Source organism: Oncorhynchus keta, chromosome 22 (genome assembly GCF_023373465.1).
Source record: "Oncorhynchus keta strain PuntledgeMale-10-30-2019 chromosome 22, Oket_V2, whole genome shotgun sequence".
In the NCBI taxonomy this organism is placed as follows: domain Eukaryota; kingdom Metazoa; phylum Chordata; class Actinopteri; order Salmoniformes; family Salmonidae; genus Oncorhynchus; species Oncorhynchus keta.
Genome location: NC_068442.1, coordinates 24,307,600 through 24,328,361, shown reverse-complemented (window position 1 = coordinate 24,328,361; position 20,762 = coordinate 24,307,600). Strand labels below are relative to the sequence as shown.

The following is a 20,762-nucleotide window of genomic DNA, read 5'->3' as shown; positions in this document are numbered from 1 at the left end:
AATCGGAGGGCATGCTGTCCGGTCCTCTGGCAGTCTCTATGGGGGTGCCACAGGGTTCAATTATCGGGCCGACTCTTTTCTCTGTATATATCAATGATGTTGCTCTTGCTGCGGGCGATTCCCTGATCCACCTCTACGCAGACGACACCATTCTATATACTTCCAGCCCGTCATTGGACACTGTGTTATCTAACCTCCAAACGAGCTTCAATGCCATACAACACTCCTTCCGTGGCCTCCAACTGCTCCTAAACACTAGTAAAACCAAATGCATGCTTTTCAACCAATCGCTGCCTGCACCCGCATGCCCGACTAGCATCACCACCCTGGATGGTTCCGACCTTGAATATGTGGACATCTATAAGTACCTAGGTGTCTGGCTAGACTGCAAACTCTCCTTCCAGACTCATATCAAACATCTCCAATCGAAAATCAAATCAAGAGTCAGCTTTCTATTCCGCAACAAAGTCTCCTTCACTCACACCGCCAAGTTTACCCTAGTAAAACTGACTATCCTACCGATCCTCGACTTCGGCGATGTCATCTACAAAATGGCTTCCAATCCTCTACTCAGCAAACTGGATGCAGTTTATCACAGTGCCATCCGTTTTGTCACTAAAGCACCTTATACCACCCACCACTGCGACTTGTATGCTCTAGCCGGCTGGCCCTCGCTACATATTCGTCGCCAGACCCACTGGCTCCAGGTCATCTACAAGTCCATGCTAGGTAAAGCTCCGCCTTATCTCAGTTCACTGGTCACGATGGCAACACCCATCCGTAGCACGCGCTCCAGCAGGTGTATCTCACTGATCATCCCTAAAGCCAACACCTCATTTGGCCGCCTTTCGTTCCAGTACTCTGCTGCCTGTGACTGGAACGAATTGCAAAAATCGCTGAAGTTGGAGACTTTTATCTCCTCACCAACTTCAAACATCAGCTATCTGAGCAGCTAACCGATCGCTGCAGCTGTACATAGTCTATTGGTAAATAGCCCACCCATTTTCACCTACCTCATCCCCATACTGTTTTTATTTATTTACTTTTCTGCTCTTTTGCACACCAATATCTCTACCTGTACATGACCATCTGATCATTTATCACTCCAGTGTTAATCTTCAAAATTGTAATTATTCGCCTACCTCCTTTTGCACACATTGTTAATTGTTTACTCCATGTGTAACTCTGTGTTGTCTGTTCACACTGCTATGCTTTATCTTGGCCAGGTCGCAGTTGAAAATGAGAACTTGTTCTCAACTAGCCTACCTGGTTAAATAAAGGTGAAATATTATTATTATTTTTTTTACATCTGTAAACATAAAAACAGTCATTCCTTTTACATCAGACTGATACATACAGTATTATCAGGCCCAGTTGAGCATGTGTGTGTGCATTTTTACTGACCTTCCTCCTCTTTGTTCTCCAGAGGAACACTCCAGGCAATGAGATTTCTCGCAGCACGGCCCTCTTCTGCCACAATCTTCCTCACCTTGTCATGGCTGTTTGACCGCCGAAAGGATGCCTGCAGACAAAATGGGGACCACATCAAATGGTACCAAATATCAAAAAACATGAAGACATATAACCCAGCTGTAGGACTCGATGGATGAGTTCATAACATTGACAACATGCTGTGGATGAAAACTGGTGCTTTGTACAGAACAGTAGATTAATAGTACATTACTATGCAGGATAGTTTCCCTACATATACTGTAGGCTAGGCTACACTAGAGAATGTACACAAGTGTTTTATGGCCAAGGAGACCTGCCACACAGGTCATATAAAGCATGTGATGTTTTGAACAGCACAAGACAACATGGCTCTTCACACCTGCGTGTGATGGTATGGTGCTTGGTAACAGGACATAGACACATAGGTATGGGTTTAATTAACATGGGGGAATCAAATGCTTTGTCATAAATAAATGCAGAGTACTGTGCTATAATAAAGACATCTCTGAACCCTGGGCTCTGGCCTCTCCCTGGGCACCTCATGTGACATTGAGTTAGTCATGCAAGTTGAGTGGATGCCAAAATCTCTTGCTCGCTCCGCTCTTTACCTCTTCCTCACACACTCACACACCAACGCACATGTGCACGAACACACACAAACACATATGCATAGACAGACAAGCAGGCACATCACAGCATGGTCTAGATAGGATCCCATACATGAATGCCAAGAGAAAGTCTGATTTACGCTCTATAAGCACTGAGTCCCACTTTGCAATGCCAATGAAAGACTGCCATTTCCAACTATTGAGAAAGCCTGGCATCTAGGTTTACTTTTTCTATAAGCACAAAATACATGAATATGATTGTGACATTATCATACTGTATTGTTGTGCACTTCATTCCACGCATTTAAAGATTTTGCATATTTTCCACATACAGAATATAATTGATTGACAGCGACACGATTTCGAGTTTAAATGCAAAATAATCTCCCGGTGGATAACAAAGTTAAATCTACTGGTAACCCAATTAGACTATAAAAACTACTACCTAAATTTGGACTTGCATATCAAAATCGGGACCTGAACCAGACTCAAGGTTCTCTGCATTCTGTCCGCAATAGCAACCGAGTCATGTCATGAGAGATTGTTTTATGTCACTGCCATTCACAAAGACTAGAACAAAATAATGACTTCCATGACACCTTTCAAATAAACTCATTAGAACAACACTAACATTACCGTTTATCTACCAAATTAAGTGTCTGACAATACAGGAGGTACTTCTATGTTTCAATCAAGCCCATGGTATCTCTTCGGTGTGGAACTCCCACACTATAGTATCCTAGCATGCTGACAGAACAGGCTACATGCTCATATGACTCATTAAGTTTTACACATGCATAAACAGCAAGCAGTGTCCTGGTCTGCTACCATTTCATGTCCTTCTGGAATATTCACAACTGACCTACTTTTAGTGAGCAAAAAAATATCCTTTACATAAGCTCCATTCTATTACTATAGAAGAGCATAAGGACAATAGGATCAAACGCCAACATCACTGAGGCTGCACATCAAACAGAGTAGCCAAACCCCACTGAAAATTAATAAATAGCAAGCTAGATTACCATCACAGCAGTGAATATACTGTACTGCCTGAGGCTGGCAATGCTTACAGAAAGGCTTTCCTGATCCACTTAATCAGCTGCTGCCAATTGGCCTTCGCTATGGAATGTTATTTTTGGCTATTTTATTTATTTAACCTTTAACTAAGACGGTGCAGGTTGTTTTTTGGCGCATGTGTTATGCTAACTGGTTTATAAACTGAGCCTCTACATATGCACAGGAAAGGGCCGGTCCTGAGGAGCAGGTGTAGGGTTTTCATTCTAAAAGCAGGTCTACAGACACATGCAGCAAGTGGGAGTGAGAAGAGAGACAGAGATGAGAAGATACATACAGAATAGAAGTAGAGTCTGTAAGCAGGTTCCTCGTCCTTATCCGCCCCTGACATACTTTTGTAGCCAACTTCAGCCAACCTGTTTCTCCTCGACAGCATTGCCACTTGTGCAAGGTGACAGTGAATCGACAGCAGGACCAAAATAGACTGTATGTAGCTAGAACTGCTATAGCAACTTGCCCAGCTGTGTCAACTACTCCAATTGTGATTGAGCGAGCCGGGTGCTTAGCGGGCTGACGGTCCAGTCACCCCAGTCTGATCTGTCTAGTCAGTGCTGAGCTAGTAGCCAACCACCCCTGCTGCCGACCACTGCTACCTTTCTGCTTGCCGGCTCTCCTCTCTGCTCTGCTATCCGTTTACAGCGTCTCTCCTCTTCAGTCATACCGCAGCCCCCTTTCACTCCCTCTGCCACAGCACTGCGCAGTCATGTGGTATTGGAACTGACTAAAATATTTCCTGTATATAGTATGATTACTTAATTGTGTAGTTAATATTTCTTATTTCTCACATTTTTTTCTAGTAATGCATTGTTATTGATTATTGTATTATTGGGTTGAGTTTGCAAGACAGGCATTTCACTGTACTTGGGCATGTGACTTTAAAATTAAAACTTTAAATGTGCGCACACAGTAGGCCTGCCTCTCAGACCCTGTCCTCCGCTGCCAGTGATGTGTGAAACTGCAGGCTCAAGGAGTGTGCTAATGTAATCTTGCGCTCGCCAGAGAGGCTGAGGCTCAGCAACATCCTATTGGACTCGACAGTTGATGAATCATACAAGGCTGGAAGATAAACACAAAACCACATGGTCTTTCTGCAACTTTGTGCCAAATGAGTAGTTTCACAATGAATGTTGTGAGGTCTGCAGCAGATTTCATGTGACAGCAGGTTCTCTTTTTGAAAACACCACTTTGCCAAAAAAAAAAAAAAACTGTTGGTGTCATCAGCAATGCATCCCTGTATTTTGGCAGGTCACTGTAACCAATACATACAAATTCTATAGTATATATTTTCCTTTCAATACATCCTGTGTGAGGGCATCCTATACAATAAGTGTAAAAAAAAGAACACCTGCTCTTTCCATGACAGACTGACCAGGTAAATCCAGGTGAAAACGATGATCCCTTATTGATGTCACTTGTTAAATCCACTTCAATCAGTGTAGATGAAGGGGAGGAGACAGGTTAAAGAAAAAATGTTAAGCCTTGAGACAATTGACATATGGATTGTATGTGTGTGCCATTCAGAGGATGAATGGTCAAGACTAAATATAAATTACTTCGAAGGCGCTACTACAGCCTGGGGTTCGATCCCGGTCGTGGCCGGGAGCTCAATATTAATAGGAAGGTGTTCCTAATGTTTAGTATACTCAGTGAATTATTGAAAGGTGGCTAGCCAGTAACTAGCCAAGTTAGTTAGCCATCAAATATAAACGTATTAGCTAGCGAGCTATCTGAACGCGGTCTTAATTTGCAGGTCATAGTTACATTATAGTAGAACTTGAAAATAGAGCTAGTTACAGTACCTTCAAGGCAACGGTTATTGGAGTATTCCTGCATTTTCCTCCTCCATGCGAGGACCCTGAGCTGTTGCTGCCAGACCTCTCCCTCCCGTCCCCGCCTTGTCCAATTCTAATACCGAATCGGTGCTGGCCACGCCGTCGTCCATCGTTGCGACTGTCTTTTGACATTTACGTAATTATCAGGGTAAAAGCTAAACTTCTTAGAAAATTAGCTAAATTGATGTGTTTTATGTGTTGACGGAAACGACATAAAACACCATTGACAGTTATAATCTATATAGCATTTTGCCGGAAGTGTATGATAAAATGTATGACAGTTTCAGACTATCCAATCATTCATTTGTTAGGCGGAAACAGAAGAAATATAAACCAATCACAAAACAAGAATTGAGGCTAGGGGGGGATTTAAACTTTCAACCATGGCAACAAAATAAATGGGCGGGACACATAATGAAGTAACGTTTTTGTTAAATCGATCTGCTCGTGTCCTCTTGCTCCTGGAATCCTCATCATTATTGGACGTTACTCAAAATTTAACCCAGGTTTTGCCAGCTGGGACGAGGAATTGGCACAAGCAAAGGTTTGTTTACGACATAATGTTCTCCTAAAATAGTCTGGAAGTCACTCAGTTAACTTTACCAAACGTCTGACCAGTTCAGAATCCTCAAATTTTGTCAGACACTCATTGTCAACAACTCAGTTTATTTCAGGAAAATGCTCAGCATTATTAGCTAACTATAGCTAGTTAGCGTCCTAGTAACCGAACGTTACATCAGCCAAGAAACGTAGGTCTGGGGGGGGGGCAACAACACTTTGGTTGGTAACTATAGTTAGCTAACGTTAGTCGTTACCAAGCTAGCAACAGTACTGTATTGTTGTAGCCCAAACTGTCCAGTCTCTTTAATGTCGACCACACCAGGTAACTCAGCGCTATTGTCTTCGCGTTTCATACAGCTAATAGTAGGTGAACCAGAACCAGACGGTTACACAATTGATATGTGAAATACATATTCTATGATTGTTAATCTATATTCTTCAAGTTTACGAAGAATGCTAAAATCATAACATGACGCTTTTTTTTTCTCCGTCATAGATGAAATACTCAGTTATACCCATTGCATTGCTTGTAATGCACTGTGCCTTTGGGGAGAGATCCCACAATCATGAAGATCATTATGTGGGTCATCAGCACAGCCCCGAGCACGACATGGATCTCCTATTGGGAACTGAGGTTGTCATTTTTCTCTATCATCTGAATAAAAGCCCCTTTCAGTCATATTCGCTATCTCACCATTTCTATAACTTTGGTTTTTAGGAAGAAGATGGAATAAAGAAACTTAGTCCAGCTGAGCAAAGGAACAAAATTATGGAAATCCTGAAGAAGATTGATAAAGATTCTGACAAACATTTAACCTCAGGTAAAAATACATTTTAAAAAATGTCTTTGTTTTTGGATGTATTTTGACTTTCATGTGAAAAATGAATCCCACATTGTTATAAAAAATTAATACAGTATGGATACTGTATGTGTAATCTACTGCCTGTACAGTATGTGCAATATTTTGTCACTACAGAGGAGATCACACTATGGATTCAACATGTCTACAAGAAATATGCATTGGATGATGCAGAGGAGCGCTTCCCTGAATTTGACACCAACAACGATGGTGTTGTGTCATGGGAAGAATACAACATGGTTGTCCATGAACGAGTAATTAATATTGATGAGAATGCTTTTCTGGAGGATCCAGAGGAAGAGTCACTCAGATTTGTATGATCATCTTAGTTGTACCAGCCTTTATTTTATTGTTGACAACATATGGATTGCACATGCTCTACACCTCACAGTACTTATCAATCTTTTCCTTTTTAGCTCCACTTAAAGGAAAAGAAGCGCTTTGATTTTGCTGATATGGGTGGCACACCAGGCCTTAACCTAACTGAGTTTCTTGCATTTACACACCCATCAGAAGTGGATTACATGGCTGTAAGACATTTCCACAAGCTGTTTACATTTGTATCCACATGAGCAGAATCAAATGTTTGGTGTGGTAATATTTTGCCATTTTTTAAATTTTAGGATTTTGCCGTTGAAGATGTGTTAAGTGAATATGACACAGATAAAGATGGGTTCATCAGTCTACGTGAATTTATTGGAGATGTTCGAACTAATGGTAAGCACAGAAGAATGCTTTCTGTGTTTTTCTCAACATATAATGGTTTGTAAGGGCTCAGTTGGCTTTCCTGCTGTAGTAATGTGTGTTTGTGTACTTCAGAGGAGGATGACCCATCACAGTGGGAGATGGAGGAAACTGTCCGCTTTGACGACCTCTATGATCAAGACAAGGATGGCAAGTTGAATCGAGAGGAGCAGCTCCGCTGGGTGGCCCCTAACAGCTATGGCTCTGCACGGGAGGAGGTGAGTAAACCCCTATACTACCGTGTCTCTGCATTACATGGACAGCCATACCTCACTAGGGTGCTCTAGGAGTGCCATTTCTAATTTGATTATAACATATTAGTTCCTGTGAAGTGCAGTCAGGGTATGGAAACATTTATACATTGGTTGGTATGAATGGTATCCCCATTGAAAGTGGGTGTATCTATCAGTTCTCTTCAGTTTGCTTGAGTTCTTTTGCTTTGCTCTTATGTTTTAACAGGCCGTTCACCTCATCAAAGAAATGGACCAAGATGGTGATGGGAAACTGTCAGAGGCAGAGGTTTTGAAAAATCAAGACATTTTTATGAATAGTGAAGTAACAGACTATGGAAGGCAACTGCATGTGTCACATGATGAATTATAACAGATTTTTTTTTTTTTTTTTTACTGTAATGTACAATAACAGTTACAAGTTTGGACATGCCTACTTATTCCATGTTTTTTCTTTATTTTTACTGTTTTCTGCATTGTAGAATAATAGTGACGACAAACTATGAAATAACACATGGAATCATGTAGTAACCAAATAAGTGTTAAACAAATCAAAATATATTTGAGATTCTTCAAAGTAGCTACCCTTTGCCTAGATGACAGCTTTGTACACAGTTGGCATTCTCTCAACCAGCTTCATGAGGTAGTCACCTGGAATGCATTTCAATTTACAGGTGTGTCTTGTTAAAAGTTCATTTGTGGAACTTCTTTCGTTGTTAATGTGTTTGAGCCAATCAGTTGTGTTGTGAAAGTTTTTTTTTTTAAAGTGCAGTCGCATAAACCATCAAGCGCTATGATGAAACTGGCTCTCATGAGGACCACCACAGGAAAGGGAGACCCAGAGTTACCTCTGCTGCAGAGCATAAGTTCATTAGTTACCAGCCTCAGAAATTGCAGCCCAAATAAATGCTTCGGAGTTCAATTAGCAAACATGCTTAGATAAATAAAGGTTAAATAAAAACAGACACATCTCAACATTAACTGTTCAGAGGAGACTGCGTGAATCAGTCCTTCATCGTCGAATTGCTGCAAAGAAACCACTACTAAAGGACACCAATAAGGAGAGACTTGCTTGGGCCAAGAAACACGAGCAATGGCCATTAGACCGGTGGAAATCTGTCCTTTGGTCTGATGAGTGCAAATTTGAGATTTTTGGTTCCAACCTCCGTGTCTTTGTGAGATGCAGAGTAGGTGAACGGATCTCCGAATGTGGTTCCCACCGTGAAGCATGGAAGTGTGATGGTATGGGTGTGCTTTGCTGGTGACACTGTCATGGATTTATTTACAATTCAAGGCACAGTTAAGCAGCATGGCTACCACAGCATTCTGCAGTGATACGCCATCCCATCTGGTTGATGCTTAGTGGGACTATCATTTGTTTTTCAACAGGACAATGGCTCAACATACCTCCAGGCTTTGTAAGGGCTATTTGACCAAGAAGGAGAGTGATGGAGTGCTGCATCAGATGACCTGGCCTTCACAATCACCTGACCTCAACCCAATTGAGATATTTTGGGATGAGTTGGACCGATATGTGGGAACTCAGACTGTTGGAAAAGCATTCCAGGTGAAGCTGGTTGAGAGAATGCCAAGAGAGCGCAAAGCAGTCAAGGCAAAGGGTGGCTACTTTGAATAATCTAAAATATATTTAGATTTGTTTCAACACTTTTTGATTACTACATGATTCCATATGTGTTATTTCATAGTTTTGATGTCTTCACTATTATCTTCACTCTTTTTATACAATGTAGAAAATAGTCCAAATAAAGAAAAACCCATGAATGAGTAGGTGTGTCCCAACGTTTGACTGGTACTGTATATATATATATATATTCTCAGTTCAAGAAGTCTTAATGATTTACATGTAACATTTCTGAATGGGTTTTTCAATGTTTTTAGGGTATCCATCTATCAAATGACAACCAAATTTTAATGTTATCTTGGATGCAGGCTGTCTGTGTTAGCTAACATCACACTGAAGCTCTTCCTCATTTGAGTCAAACGAGTTAACTTCAAGCCATGTCTACTGACTGGGTGTTTCCTGTGTGTGGCATTATAATTTTCACTGGCTTTGATCTGGCCTCAAAGAACCATAAGTGCCTTCTTTACTGAATGCCCTCACAGAGGATATCACATTTGATCTACTGCTGAGATGACTTTACAATTCCAAGATGTATTTTGGGTGAGTTCACTTTAATGTCTTTACTTTTGACTAACCACTTTGATGCTCAATCTATATGATCTTTATGGATAAGATAAGGTTCAAGTAATTTTTAAAAAAATGCACTGCACAGAGGCTATCAGCAGAGACAGCTAAATTATTTACTGCTTGATCCAAACTGTATTGTGGTAACAGCACCTGAGGCAGTACACCTGTGTCAGAGGAAGCCCTTTACTAAATTAAACTTTGGTTTTTTCATTGGCTCTCAGATTGTCATCTTTACAAATGTTTGTTCTATGGTCTCACAGCCAACTTAGTTCTTTTTCTAAACATACTAGACTAAAACTTTATTTCATATGCTATGATGAAGAAATGTACTTGTGTAATTCTATGTGGAAACTTGCTTTTCAATGTGTGGTTTTAATAAATGTGCTAGTGTGTTTATATTTAGTAATTTATCTAAATAACTAGGCCAACAGAACATTGTTTAACTTATTCTCTTGGCTGGATTGCTCATTTCTGAGTGTCAGTACCTCTATGCTGAGTTTCCTGTAAAACAGGCTCTTATCTTTCTGTATTTGATCTTCTGACTGTGATGCATTGTCAACTGTAATCTACAAAACTACAAATAGCTTCTGGGTTGATTTGCATAGCAGGCTCAGTGCAATAATCCCCTTCTAACCTTTGCAAATAAAAATTACTTTATTGTGCATTTGTTTTCTTATGATTTTGTATGAAATAGTTTGGCATTGAATTATGTTTGATATTGTATAACACTTGTGCAATACTAATACCTGTATTTGTCATTCTGTATTGTACATTCATTTATAAATGTTTTACTTCACAAAGTACACAATCATGCATAAGCCAAAGTTCAGCTAACAGATGACAGTCAATGGTTTGCTGTTGATACATGAGGCGGTCAACAGTGGAATCCTTTGTGGCTGCTAAGGGGTTTTTATGACTAAACTACTATTTATGACTGTTTTCCTGTGGAAACTGGGTGGTATGTAGTATAAGGAATGAGTGATACAGTGTGGGCCTGCAACATGTCCACTGAAGGCCTACTACAGTATGTGATATGTGTCATTTAACTTATAACTTTCACCTGCACTGGCATTCAATACTATTATATACACGGCATCCATGAAAGCATTTTGTTTTGACAAACACCATAAATCTGTAAAAGTGTCAAAAGCTGCTGTAATTGAAAGATTAATGTTTGCATCTATTTTTCGAAAAGGACTTTCTTTGTACCTTTTGTATTAAATCTTTGCATTTTCTTTTAAGTTAAGATAATGCTATGATTCTGTATGGTTGTAGGGAGTGGATTTCATCAGTAATGTGGGATATGAGGCTCTCATCCAGAGACTCTGTGAGGGTCGACGGATGTGCAAAGACATGGAGGAGCTCTTGAAGATGAGGTAGTTGGTGGCAGCAAAGCAGTTCCTACATTGTGTATGAAGTTATATTATGTCACAATTATAAGTTAAGCAATATTTTGTTTCCATTGGATAGGGCATCTGCTGAAGAGAGATATGGCAAGGAGTTAGTGATGATTGCACGCAAGGCAGGGGGTCTCTGTGAGATCAGGTGAGTAGCTATGCTCTCAAGATTCATGGAAATGCAATGCCTTAAGTTTTGGTAGAGAGAGAGGTGTGTGTGTGATAATGTATTGTGTAAAATAAATGTATTTGCACTTTCTCACAGTTATATTCTTTTCACAGCACTTTGAGAGCATCCATTGACCAACTCAAAGTCCGTAAGTAGAACAGAATTTTAATTGTCCACTTCTAGCTATGGAGTTCATCTGTAAGCAGCACTACTTCATCCCAGATTTGTAATGTTGTGTTACCTCATGTTTTGTAGAAATTGAGAACATTGGGAACCTACACATACAGCTCTCTGGGATGTTAAAGGAAGAGGTCAAGAGGATGGAACAGTTCAGGGATCGACAGAAAGAGCAGAGAAAAAAGGTTTTGGTTTGACATCTTTAGCTTTCACCTAAACAAGCCCTAAAGACAATCTATTGTTTGTGCATGGTGGTCAATATCTACATAGAGCATGTTGTACTATTAAATCATGTACTTTGATTTCAAATGTTAACCATTTGCTGTTTAAGGACAGAGAAAGTATCTGTGGTTAGATGAGATGAATCCAGTATGGATCTGTAATTGATCAGCTATTTTTGCATCAGTCACAGCATGTTTTTCTCTGTCTCAGTTTGAAGGCGTCATGGACAAGGTTCAGAAGATAAAGGTGTCTTTATACAAGAAAACAATGGAGGTGAGCACAGTTCCTACCAAAAACCTTCTTAATTTCTTTATCTGTATGCTCCTTTGTGTGACGTGAAACCCTATTCCGTATAGTTTGTCTGTGGTAGGTAGGGCTTAACTCAATGTGTCAGGGATATTTTAGCTTTACTTTCAAAGGTCCTTTAGTTAGTATGGTTCAGGAAAACCATAATGTTTTTCTGTCAGGTGAAATTATATACCGGTAAGGGAATTTGTAATGTTCTCGAATAATAGGTTGCACCAGTAAGAGCATACAGATAAGAAAGGAAACAAAGGGCCATTCAGTGGAAAGCCGAGGGAGCGCCTCTAAAACAGAACTCTCAGCTCAGGAAATCCTGCTCTATTTGTTTTATTTTAGTCTCCCTGCTTGCACATGCATCTCTCGCTCTCTATTTCACTTTCTGTTCCTTATTTGGCAGCAGCTTCATGAAAAGTGTCAAATAATAATAGCTGTCTTAATCTAATAATTGGAGTTAAGTAGGTCACACAATTTTGTCAGCCGGTGATTATCAAACAAATAACTGTCATTCTCATGGTAATTTACCGTTTTATTTTATTTAACCCTTATTTTGGAATCTACATTTTAAAAAGTCTAATACATCCATGTAATATAGCCTACATCTTCACAATAAATCCATTATTTTAGACAGGTCTAAAGAAGTATGATATTAAGAAAATGTAGTCTATTTCAGGAGAACAGAATAGCATACTCTGAGTTGTCCTTATGTTAGGTCCTGATCTGGCTATGCCAAATGGCTGTGGGCTACACTAGTTCATTTAGCAGACAAGATTTGCTTAGAATTATGTGGCATGCATTATTTTATATTATTTTATAGTATGAAGAAAACAATTTAACAAAGCTGAATAAAGTAGAAAGTATATTTTCTCCAAATGATTTGAGTTCACACATGCTGCTATTCTTTGTTGAGTGGTTAACCCTATATGCTTAATTTAGAGTTATTAATGTAACTTTAGTTGTTCTACAAATTTTGGGCAATATGTTTTGATTTTTATTACATTTTAAGGCTGCATGATGTGACTCAAATAATGATTTGAAAAAAGTTGCTTGAAAGGCATGAGCTCTGCTTAGGTTTTTTGCACAGACTATACACAATTCATCAGTCTCTCATTCACAATTTGACAACCACTTGATAATGACTTGAATTTCACAGCTGCATCCCCTTTATGTGGCCGTAATGCACCCTAAAAAAATCCATGCCTTTTGCGGCCAGTGGCCGTGGTGCCCTTGGGCCCCGAGTGCTGCGTTGTGCCCTTCTCCCCGAAGCACCTCTCACTCACATGGCTCTCCATCACGTGATCGGGTCTATCCCCCAGATACAAGCGAAGACGGACACTTCCGGGACGCAACTGCGCGCGTCCTTATCGAATTCCGAGGTGCATATTGGAAGAACTGTCCACATTTACTTTTCGTCAGCCAACAAGATGAGTAGGCTTAATGAACAGCAAAAGTACTAGCCTATGTCAAATTACTTTCCACCATAGTACAAAAGTTGACCTATTTTGTGCAGGAAATAAATATTCTGAACATAGCCTGGGGCAATTATGGGATGCGATAGATCCCAAATTAGTACAACCACTAGCATAAACAAAATGCAATGTGGCTGACCCAACAGATCTGAACATTTAGCATAAAATGTTGATAAACTATTATGCTTTTTCTTCACATTATAAGCACATTGTAGGTTCTAAGCATGAATGTTCCATTTGCTGGAAAACATCATTATCAAAAGTGCCCGCTAATGCGATTATGCATGTAATGCTTTTATTATAAAGGTGCATTTTTATGGTGAAAATTATCTTCCAAAAACTTGAAACTCATGCCCTGTTTACAGTGCCTTTGGAAAGTATTCAGACCCTTTGACTTTTTCCACATTTTGTTAAGTTACAGCCTTAACTTAAAATGGATTTAAAAAATAAAACAAAAAGCAATCTACACACAATACCCCATTAAAAACAAAGCGAAAACAGGTTTTACTTTTTTTTTGCAAATGTATATTAAAAACAAAGATAACATTTTCAAATACATTTGCATTGATGCAGTGATTAGAGGGACAATAGAATGCTGAGGACCAGGCAGTTAGCAAGTTTGGTAGGCTACTAATGACCATTAGCAGCATCAGAGCTTGGAGAAACCTAATTACCATGACTAAAGGGTCACATGGAATTTGACTGACTTCAAGACTTGTGACCGCTGGTGTGGCGGTATTACGTTCACCGCAACAGCCCTAGAGGTAAGTACGTTGTGTAGTATTGTAAACCTGATAACAAGTTCCCTTTCTGTGTGTCCTTTCCCAGTCTAAAAGGTCCTATGACCAAAGGTGCAGAGAGGCAGATGAGGCAGAGCAAGCTGCTGAGAGGATGAGCAGTGCAGCCACCACCACACCCAAGCAGGCTGAAAGGGTAAATCACTAAACTATCCATGCACACTGGACAACACATCTACTTAACTGACAATGGAAACCAGGCTTAGAAATATAAATATAAAGAAATCGTAAAACACAGTGCTCCCTGAGTATTTGTGTAAAAAGTAACATACAGTAGTTGTAGGTCAGTCTGTAGGCTATATGTTTTGAATTGTAGGAATAATAACAGAGGATGTGAATTGCAATGAATGGTTTGACTTTCATCATAGAGTGAATGTAAACACATATTCTGAACTGTTGCTGTGTGGGGCATAAAGCAAAACCCATGTTCATGGGGATTCCTGCCACAATCCCCTTCAACTGAGTGATGAAATATAAATGGTTATTTCTGATTACTTTTCTACCATTTCAAATGAAATGTTATTTGTCACATGCTTCATAGACAACATTTGTAGACTAACCATGAAATGCTTACTTACGGGTCCTTTTCCAACAATGCAGAGTTAAGACAAATAACATTAATATATATATAGGGAGTAGAAAATAACATGGCTAAAGAGGGAGTACCAGTGCTGATTTGATGTGCAGGGGTGCGAGGTAATTGAGGTAGGTACTTTACATGCACTGAGTATACCAAACATTAGGAACACCTTCCTAATGTTGAGTTGCACCCACCACCGTCGTCGGTGATCAGGCTTACCACTGTTGTGTTGTCAGCAAACTTAATGATGGTGTTGTCATAGTGCGTGGCCACGCAGTCGTGGGTGAACTGTGAGTACAGGAGGGGACTAAGCACACACCCCTGAGGGGCTCCCGTGTTGAGGGTCAGCGTGGTGTATGTGTTATTGCCTATCCTGACCACCTGGGATCCAGTTGCAGAGGGAGGTGTTCAGGCCCAGGGACCTTAGCTTAGTGATGAGCTTCGAGGGATCTATGGTGTTGAGCTGTAGTCAATGAACAGCATTCTCACGTAGGTGTTCCTTTTGTAGAAGTGGGAAAGCGAGGTGTGGAGTGCAATCAAGATTGCATTCTCTCTGGATTTGTTGTGTATGTGAATTGGAGTGGGTCCAGGGGGTCTGGGATGATGGTGTTGATGTGAGCCATGACCAGCCTTTCAAAGCATTTCATGGATACAGGTGTGAGTGCTACGGGGTGATAGTCATTTACCTTGGTGTTCTTGGCCACAGGGACTATGGTGGTCTGCTTGAAACATGTACTGTAGGTATTACAGACTGGGTATGGGAGAGGTTAAAAATGTCAGTGAAGACACTTGCCAGCTGGTCTGTGCATGCTCTGAGTATGCGTCCTGGTAATCCGTCTGGCTCACACATGGTTCAGTGTTGCTCGCCTCGAAGTGAGCATAAAAGGCATTTAACTCGTGTCACAGGGTAGCCGTTAGCTGGGTTTCCCTTTGTAATCCATGATAGTTTGCAAGCCCTGCCACATCCGACAAGTGCATGAGCCGGTGTACTAGGATTCGATCTTAGTCCTGTATTGATGCTTTGCCTGTTTGATGGTTCATCGGGGGATGTAGCGGGACTTCTTATAAGCATCCAGGTTAGTGTCCCGCTCCTTGAAAGCGGCAGTTCTATCCTTTAGCTCAGTGTGGTTGCTGCCTGTAATCCATGGATATGTACGTATGGTCACTGTGGGGGCAACGTTGTTGATGCACTTATTAATGAAGCCTGTCACTGATATGGTAAACTCCTCAATGCCATCGGATGAATCCCGGAATATAAACTGTCCTGTAGCTTAGCAACCGCTTCATCGGACCACTTCCTAATTGAGCGTGTCACTGGTACTTCCTGTTTGAGTTTTTGCTTGTAAGCAGGAATCAGGAGGATAGAGTTATGGTCAGAATTGCCAATTGAAGGGTGAAGGAGAGCTTTGTATTCACCTCTGTGTGTGGAGTAAAGGTGACCTAGAGTTTTTTTTTTTCTTTTTTTCTCTAGTTGCACAGGTGACAAGCTGGTTGAAATGAGGTAAAACAGATTTCAGTTTTCCTGCATTAAAATCACCAGCCACGAGGAGCGCTGCCTCTGGATGAGCATTTTCTTGTTGGCTTATGGCCCTGTATAGCTCGTTATGTCTTAGTGCCAGCATTGGTTTGTTGTGGTAAATAGACAGCTACAAAAAATATAGATTAAGTCTCTCTTGGTAAATAGTGTGGTCTACAGCTTATCAGGCGAGCAGAACCTTGAGACTTTCTTAATATTAGAGATTGCGCACAAACTGTTGTTAACAAAGAGACACACACCCGCCCTTGAGTTTATGACTCTTGAGCCATGACTCCGTGAAGCATAGGATATTACTGTTCTTTAGGTCCCCTTGATAGAATAGTCTGGAACGGAGCTTGTCCAATTTGTTCTCAAGTGATCGTACATTAACCAATGGAACAGATGGTAGAGGCGGTTTATCTTGAAAAAATCACTTAATTATTTCTCATGATGTAATTGGGAGATCATTTCCGTACTCTTTAGCGCTGACATTTATTTATTCGTTTCCTGTCAGTGACGGTAACTTCCCTGTTCGTTTGCAGATGCACAACAAGTCTAAGCAGTGCAGAGAGGCAGCAGGAGAGGCAGGTAAGAGATATTAGGCTATTGAGCTCCTATCATTCCCTGTTGTTGTACTCCAAATAAATGCAGTCCATGACTTGAAATCAAGATTGCTGAAAAGCCATAGCATGATTTGACCATTTGTTTTTGTCTCCCTTTTATCACCATAATGCTGAGGTTTACCAGAAATTAACGGTTGTAAATGTTTTCAGTTTCAGTTCCTCTTTCATTAAGTAATCTTAAAATTTGCTTCCAATTTGCAGATTATATTTTTAAAGGCCATATTCACTGAGTGTACAAAACATTAAGATCACCTTCCAAATATTGAGTTATTAGGACGGTGGGTTTTTTTGGCTGTCAGAACAGCCTCAATTCATCGGGGCATGGACTCTATAAGGTGATGAACGCGTTCCACAGGGATGTTGGCCCATGTTGACTCCAATGCGTCCCACAGTTGTGTCAAGTTGGCTGGATGTCCAAGTTGGCTGGAAACTGTTGAGCGTGAAAAACCCAGCAGAGTTGCAGTTCTTGACACAAACTGGTGCGACTGACACCTACTACCATATGCCGTTCCAAGGCAGTTAAATATTTTGTCTTGCCCATTCACCCTCTGAATGACACACATACACAATCCATGTCTTAATTGTCTCAAGGCTTAAAAATCCTTTAACCTGTCTCCTCCCCTTCATCTACACTGATTGAAGTGGATTTAACAAGTGACATCAATAAGGGATCATAGCTTTCACCTGGTCTGTCTGTTATGGAAAGAGTAGGTGTTCGTAGCCTAGTGGTTAGAGCGTTGGACTAGTAACCGGAAGGTTGCGAGTTCAAACCCCTGAGCTGACAAGGTACAAATCTGTCGTTCTGCCCCTGAACAGGCAGTTAACCCACTGTTCCTAGGCCGTCATTGAAAATAAGAATATGTTCTTAACTGACTTGCCTGGTTAAATAAAGGTTAAAAAAAAAAAAAAAAAAAAAAAAAAAAAAATATTGTCCCTCCACTGTGACAGAGGATCCAATGAATGATCCAATAACTGTGTATTATCTGAATACCACCTTTGCTTATTTGTCCTCAGAAAAACAATACATGTCAAACATTGAACAGCTAGACAAGATTCGCCAAGAATGGGAAACCACGCATGAGAGCACATGTGAGGTACATTGAGGCATGTTCTAATGTCATTGCAATGAATGCAAGTTGGATTCTACAGTATGATCAGATAAACTTTTCTGAAATTACGTAAATATTTTCTGTCAAACCAGCTGATGGTCCACAGATTGTTGTAAACATGGGATATAGATATGGGATATAGCATTCTATATAGATATTTTGTACAATGGAGGATTGTTTTGCAGGTCTTTCAGCAGCAGGAGGGAGATCGTATCAACATCCTAAGGAATGCCATCTGGGTCCACTGTAACCAATTCTCAATGCAATGTGTCAAAGATGATGAGGTTGGTCAAGTTTGTTTTGTCTTACCAAGCCATACTGTAATCCACAATATCAGTAGTAGCATTAGTCAGCATTTTAAAGCATGGTACCATGTATACCACCAGTGTGTAAGAAAAATATAGAATTTGTCTCAACTGTATCATATAGTAGCTGTAAGACTACTCAGTAATGATGATAAAGAGTATACTGAATGTGTTTGAGCTGTGCCCAAAATGTACTTTCAGTGTTTTGAGGATGTGAGGAAAAATCTAGAACTGTGTGACATCACGGTAGACAACAACTGCTTTGTTGAGATGAAAAGCACTGGCTCAAGTCCACCAGGTAGGTAGAATACACCACCTGTCCTGTTTCCTGGTTTGTGCACATGAATATGTTCCAGGTCTGAACATTTCAATATTAACTCTTTAAATGTCATCATAGTAAAATATTGTGGCCTCATTGAGAAATAATATGTTCACCCTTCGTTTGAACTTTGCAGTGCAGCCATGTCTCTGTGATACACTCTTTACTTAGGCCTTGGGTGAGTTTGCTTTGCTGAATGCCTGTGGTTTCTCCCCAGCTCCCATTGTGTTTGAGAACTACTATGAGAGGGAGCCCTCAACAGACACCAATGGCAGTGCCCGCTTTGTAGGAGGAGTTATGAAGAGGTTAGAGATACTAAGATTTGTTTTTGCACTACAAGAATGCACATTTGAACTCATGTAACCACCAAAACAGCATGTTTACAATGTGAAGCAAAGTAAACTCTGTTTAACTACTTTTAGGTTTTCAAACCTTTTGCAAGGCAACTCCTCGGCTGGCTCCAAAATTAACGTCAATGACTGTTCACAGCCATTAGCCCCACCTACTGGTTTGTATGCTGCTACAATTACTGTAAATAAGTGTGGTACCAATAGAAACCATTTGTGGACGGGGAGAGATAATGTTTTTTCACAGTCATTATATTGTTACTTGCCAGGTAAAAATACATTTGAGATGGAGAGGATAACGATGTATGTTCTCTTTTTATGCCTCCCCATAACAATGCATTGTGTTGATCTTGTTCCAATTATAATGTGAAAACATACATTAATAGCCCATAACCTGATAATGCAGGCTTTCCATCTACTTACATGATCACCAGGGGGCACAAACATCCACCTGATTTCAGGTCAAATGTCCTGATGCAAAAGTAGCTGTTGCCACAATATTAAGCAGGGTCTGACACTATATCACATCACACTACATTACATGGGCTTACTCTTTGAGTTCAGTCAATAGCTGTGGTACTGAGGTTTCAAACTGCCAGTGATTTGACCCAATAACTGCATGCCTCAACTACTTCATGTGTAATCCTTAGCCGACACATCAGATGGAGTGTACGCCTCCATTCCTGGATTTCAGCCAGTTGAGCCAACCATCTCAGAGAGCAGAGAGAAGTACCAGGCACTATATGACTATGAGGCTCAGGTCAGAATGCTCTGACACCCTAAATGCCCGCATTCAGCATCTAAGCCTACATCTAAGCCGACATTCACATTTCTGTGACATTTGAACCACAGCTAAACCTAACCTGTCCTTGCCGTCTCTAGAGTGCGGGTGAGCTGTCCATGTCTGGAGGGGAGATGGTGGTGGTCATTGAGCAGGGTGTGGATGGCTGGTGGACTGTGGAGAGGAACGGTCTGTCAGGACTGGTCCCTGGATCCTATCTGGCCAAATAATGAACTCCTCTTGGCACAAGTAGTAAGGCTGGAAGGCCCATAGCATAGCCCTACCCTGCATATGTCTTAGTTTGACTATTTCCTCTAAGCCTAACAGTGCTGATAATGTTAGCTCAGTCTTGGCTATACTGTATGTGTTGTTGAGTGACCTCACTGACCTGAGACCATGGCTTTATCTAATGATGGAGATTATTAACTTATTTGTTGTCAAGATGGAAAGAGATGTGCACTTACCTGTTTCCTCTCAAGTCAACAGGCAATACAGTTTGTGTTGTTGAACAATCCTACTGTAGCCAGGACAGCTGCAAAATAAAGCACTCTAGTTTTTACATTTGGTTGAGTTGTCAACTAAGGTGAAATCAGCAAAAAAAATGTCACTGTCATTGGATTAAGGTTCAAATAAAAATGTCCCTTATGTTGATGACTTTGCAAATCCAATCAGTTTTTCAATGTCATCACATATAATTGTTGTTGTTGAAATGGTTTGAAAACAACTTTGATTAAACCAGTGTTTTTCCCAGTGGGTAGTCACTGACCTATTAATATGCTATAGTATTGAATAACACCTTGTGTGTTTGAGCAACTAATAAACTGTCCACATGCTTACTGTCCAAAATACAATGGCTTAGCATTGGCTCGCGAAACTACCTCTAACTTCCTTCATACCAGACACAGTGACATACAAATGGTATCCACTGGTTCATCTGACTCTGGAGAAGTAGATAAAAGGCCTCATTGTCAAAATCCTGAAGTATCCCTTTAAGCGAAAAATTCACCAGCAGGCAGAGCAAGCAAAGGGAGGCGGGAGGAAAGGACTGGACAAGCAGAGCACTGACTGTATGCTAGCAGGA

The 20,762-nt window shown here is 40.5% G+C and overlaps 3 protein-coding genes across 9 annotated transcripts in view; 2 read left to right on the top strand and 1 right to left on the bottom strand.

Moving 5' to 3' along the window:
* Positions 1-5,231, bottom strand: part of LOC118401217 (S phase cyclin A-associated protein in the endoplasmic reticulum-like) — a 101,646-nt gene extending 96,415 nt beyond the window's left edge. For 3 of the 6 annotated variants that reach the window (XM_035798534.2, XM_035798535.2, XM_035798538.2), the window contains exons 1-2: positions 4,934-5,230; positions 1,405-1,522 (exon numbers count right to left, since the gene is read on the bottom strand). In XM_035798534.2, the coding sequence (XP_035654427.1) occupies positions 1,405-1,522; positions 4,934-5,098 (283 nt within the window). In that variant the 5' untranslated portion in view covers positions 5,099-5,230. Of the gene's footprint in view, positions 1-1,404; positions 1,523-3,411; positions 3,570-4,933 lie in introns of those variants that run through there. The other 3 variants (XM_035798536.2, XM_035798539.2, XM_035798537.2) reach the window with 2 other exon arrangements.
* A 121-nt stretch (positions 5,232-5,352) lies between these two features.
* rcn2 (reticulocalbin 2) lies at positions 5,353-10,232 on the top strand. Of its 2 annotated transcripts, none has more exons than XM_035798544.2 (8): positions 5,353-5,510; positions 6,024-6,161; positions 6,246-6,348; positions 6,505-6,641; positions 6,804-6,917; positions 7,011-7,104; positions 7,207-7,349; positions 7,591-10,232. In XM_035798544.2, exons 2-8 carry the CDS (start codon positions 6,024-6,026, stop codon positions 7,732-7,734), a joined length of 873 nt encoding a protein of 290 aa, XP_035654437.1. In that variant the 5' UTR covers positions 5,353-5,510; the 3' UTR covers positions 7,735-10,232. The 2 variants fall into 2 exon arrangements, with proteins under 2 accessions (XP_035654437.1, XP_035654436.1); XM_035798543.2 differs by having other exon boundaries at positions 5,354-5,510; positions 6,505-6,701.
* On the top strand, positions 9,394-20,431 carry LOC118401215 (proline-serine-threonine phosphatase-interacting protein 1-like). The gene is made up of 15 exons (XM_035798533.2): positions 9,394-9,543; positions 10,846-10,946; positions 11,041-11,115; positions 11,250-11,284; positions 11,392-11,498; positions 11,746-11,808; positions 14,133-14,237; positions 16,740-16,785; positions 17,835-17,914; positions 18,115-18,213; positions 18,436-18,532; positions 18,771-18,858; positions 18,976-19,061; positions 19,551-19,660; positions 19,783-20,431. The coding sequence occupies exons 1-15, from the start codon at positions 9,514-9,516 to the stop codon at positions 19,909-19,911; spliced, it is 1,251 nt and encodes a 416-aa protein (XP_035654426.1). The 5' UTR covers positions 9,394-9,513; the 3' UTR covers positions 19,912-20,431.
* Positions 20,432-20,762: the final 331 nt, after the last annotated feature.

Bases quoted from the DNA above. Each gene is read 5' to 3' on its own strand.
- LOC118401215 (XM_035798533.2), top strand. From the start codon at position 9,514: ATGACTTTACAATTCCAAGATGTATTTTGG. The intron at 10,947-11,040 runs GTAGTTGGTGGC...TCCATTGGATAG, and splicing joins GAGGAGCTCTTGAAGATGAG to GGCATCTGCTGAAGAGAGAT. The intron at 14,238-16,739 runs GTAAATCACTAA...GTTCGTTTGCAG, and splicing joins CACCCAAGCAGGCTGAAAGG to ATGCACAACAAGTCTAAGCA.
- rcn2 (XM_035798543.2), top strand. From the start codon at position 6,024: ATGAAATACTCAGTTATACCCATTGCATTGCTTGTAATGCACTGTGCC. The intron at 6,918-7,010 runs GTAAGACATTTC...TTTAAATTTTAG, and splicing joins CAGAAGTGGATTACATGGCT to GATTTTGCCGTTGAAGATGT. The intron at 7,350-7,590 runs GTGAGTAAACCC...ATGTTTTAACAG, and splicing joins ATGGCTCTGCACGGGAGGAG to GCCGTTCACCTCATCAAAGA.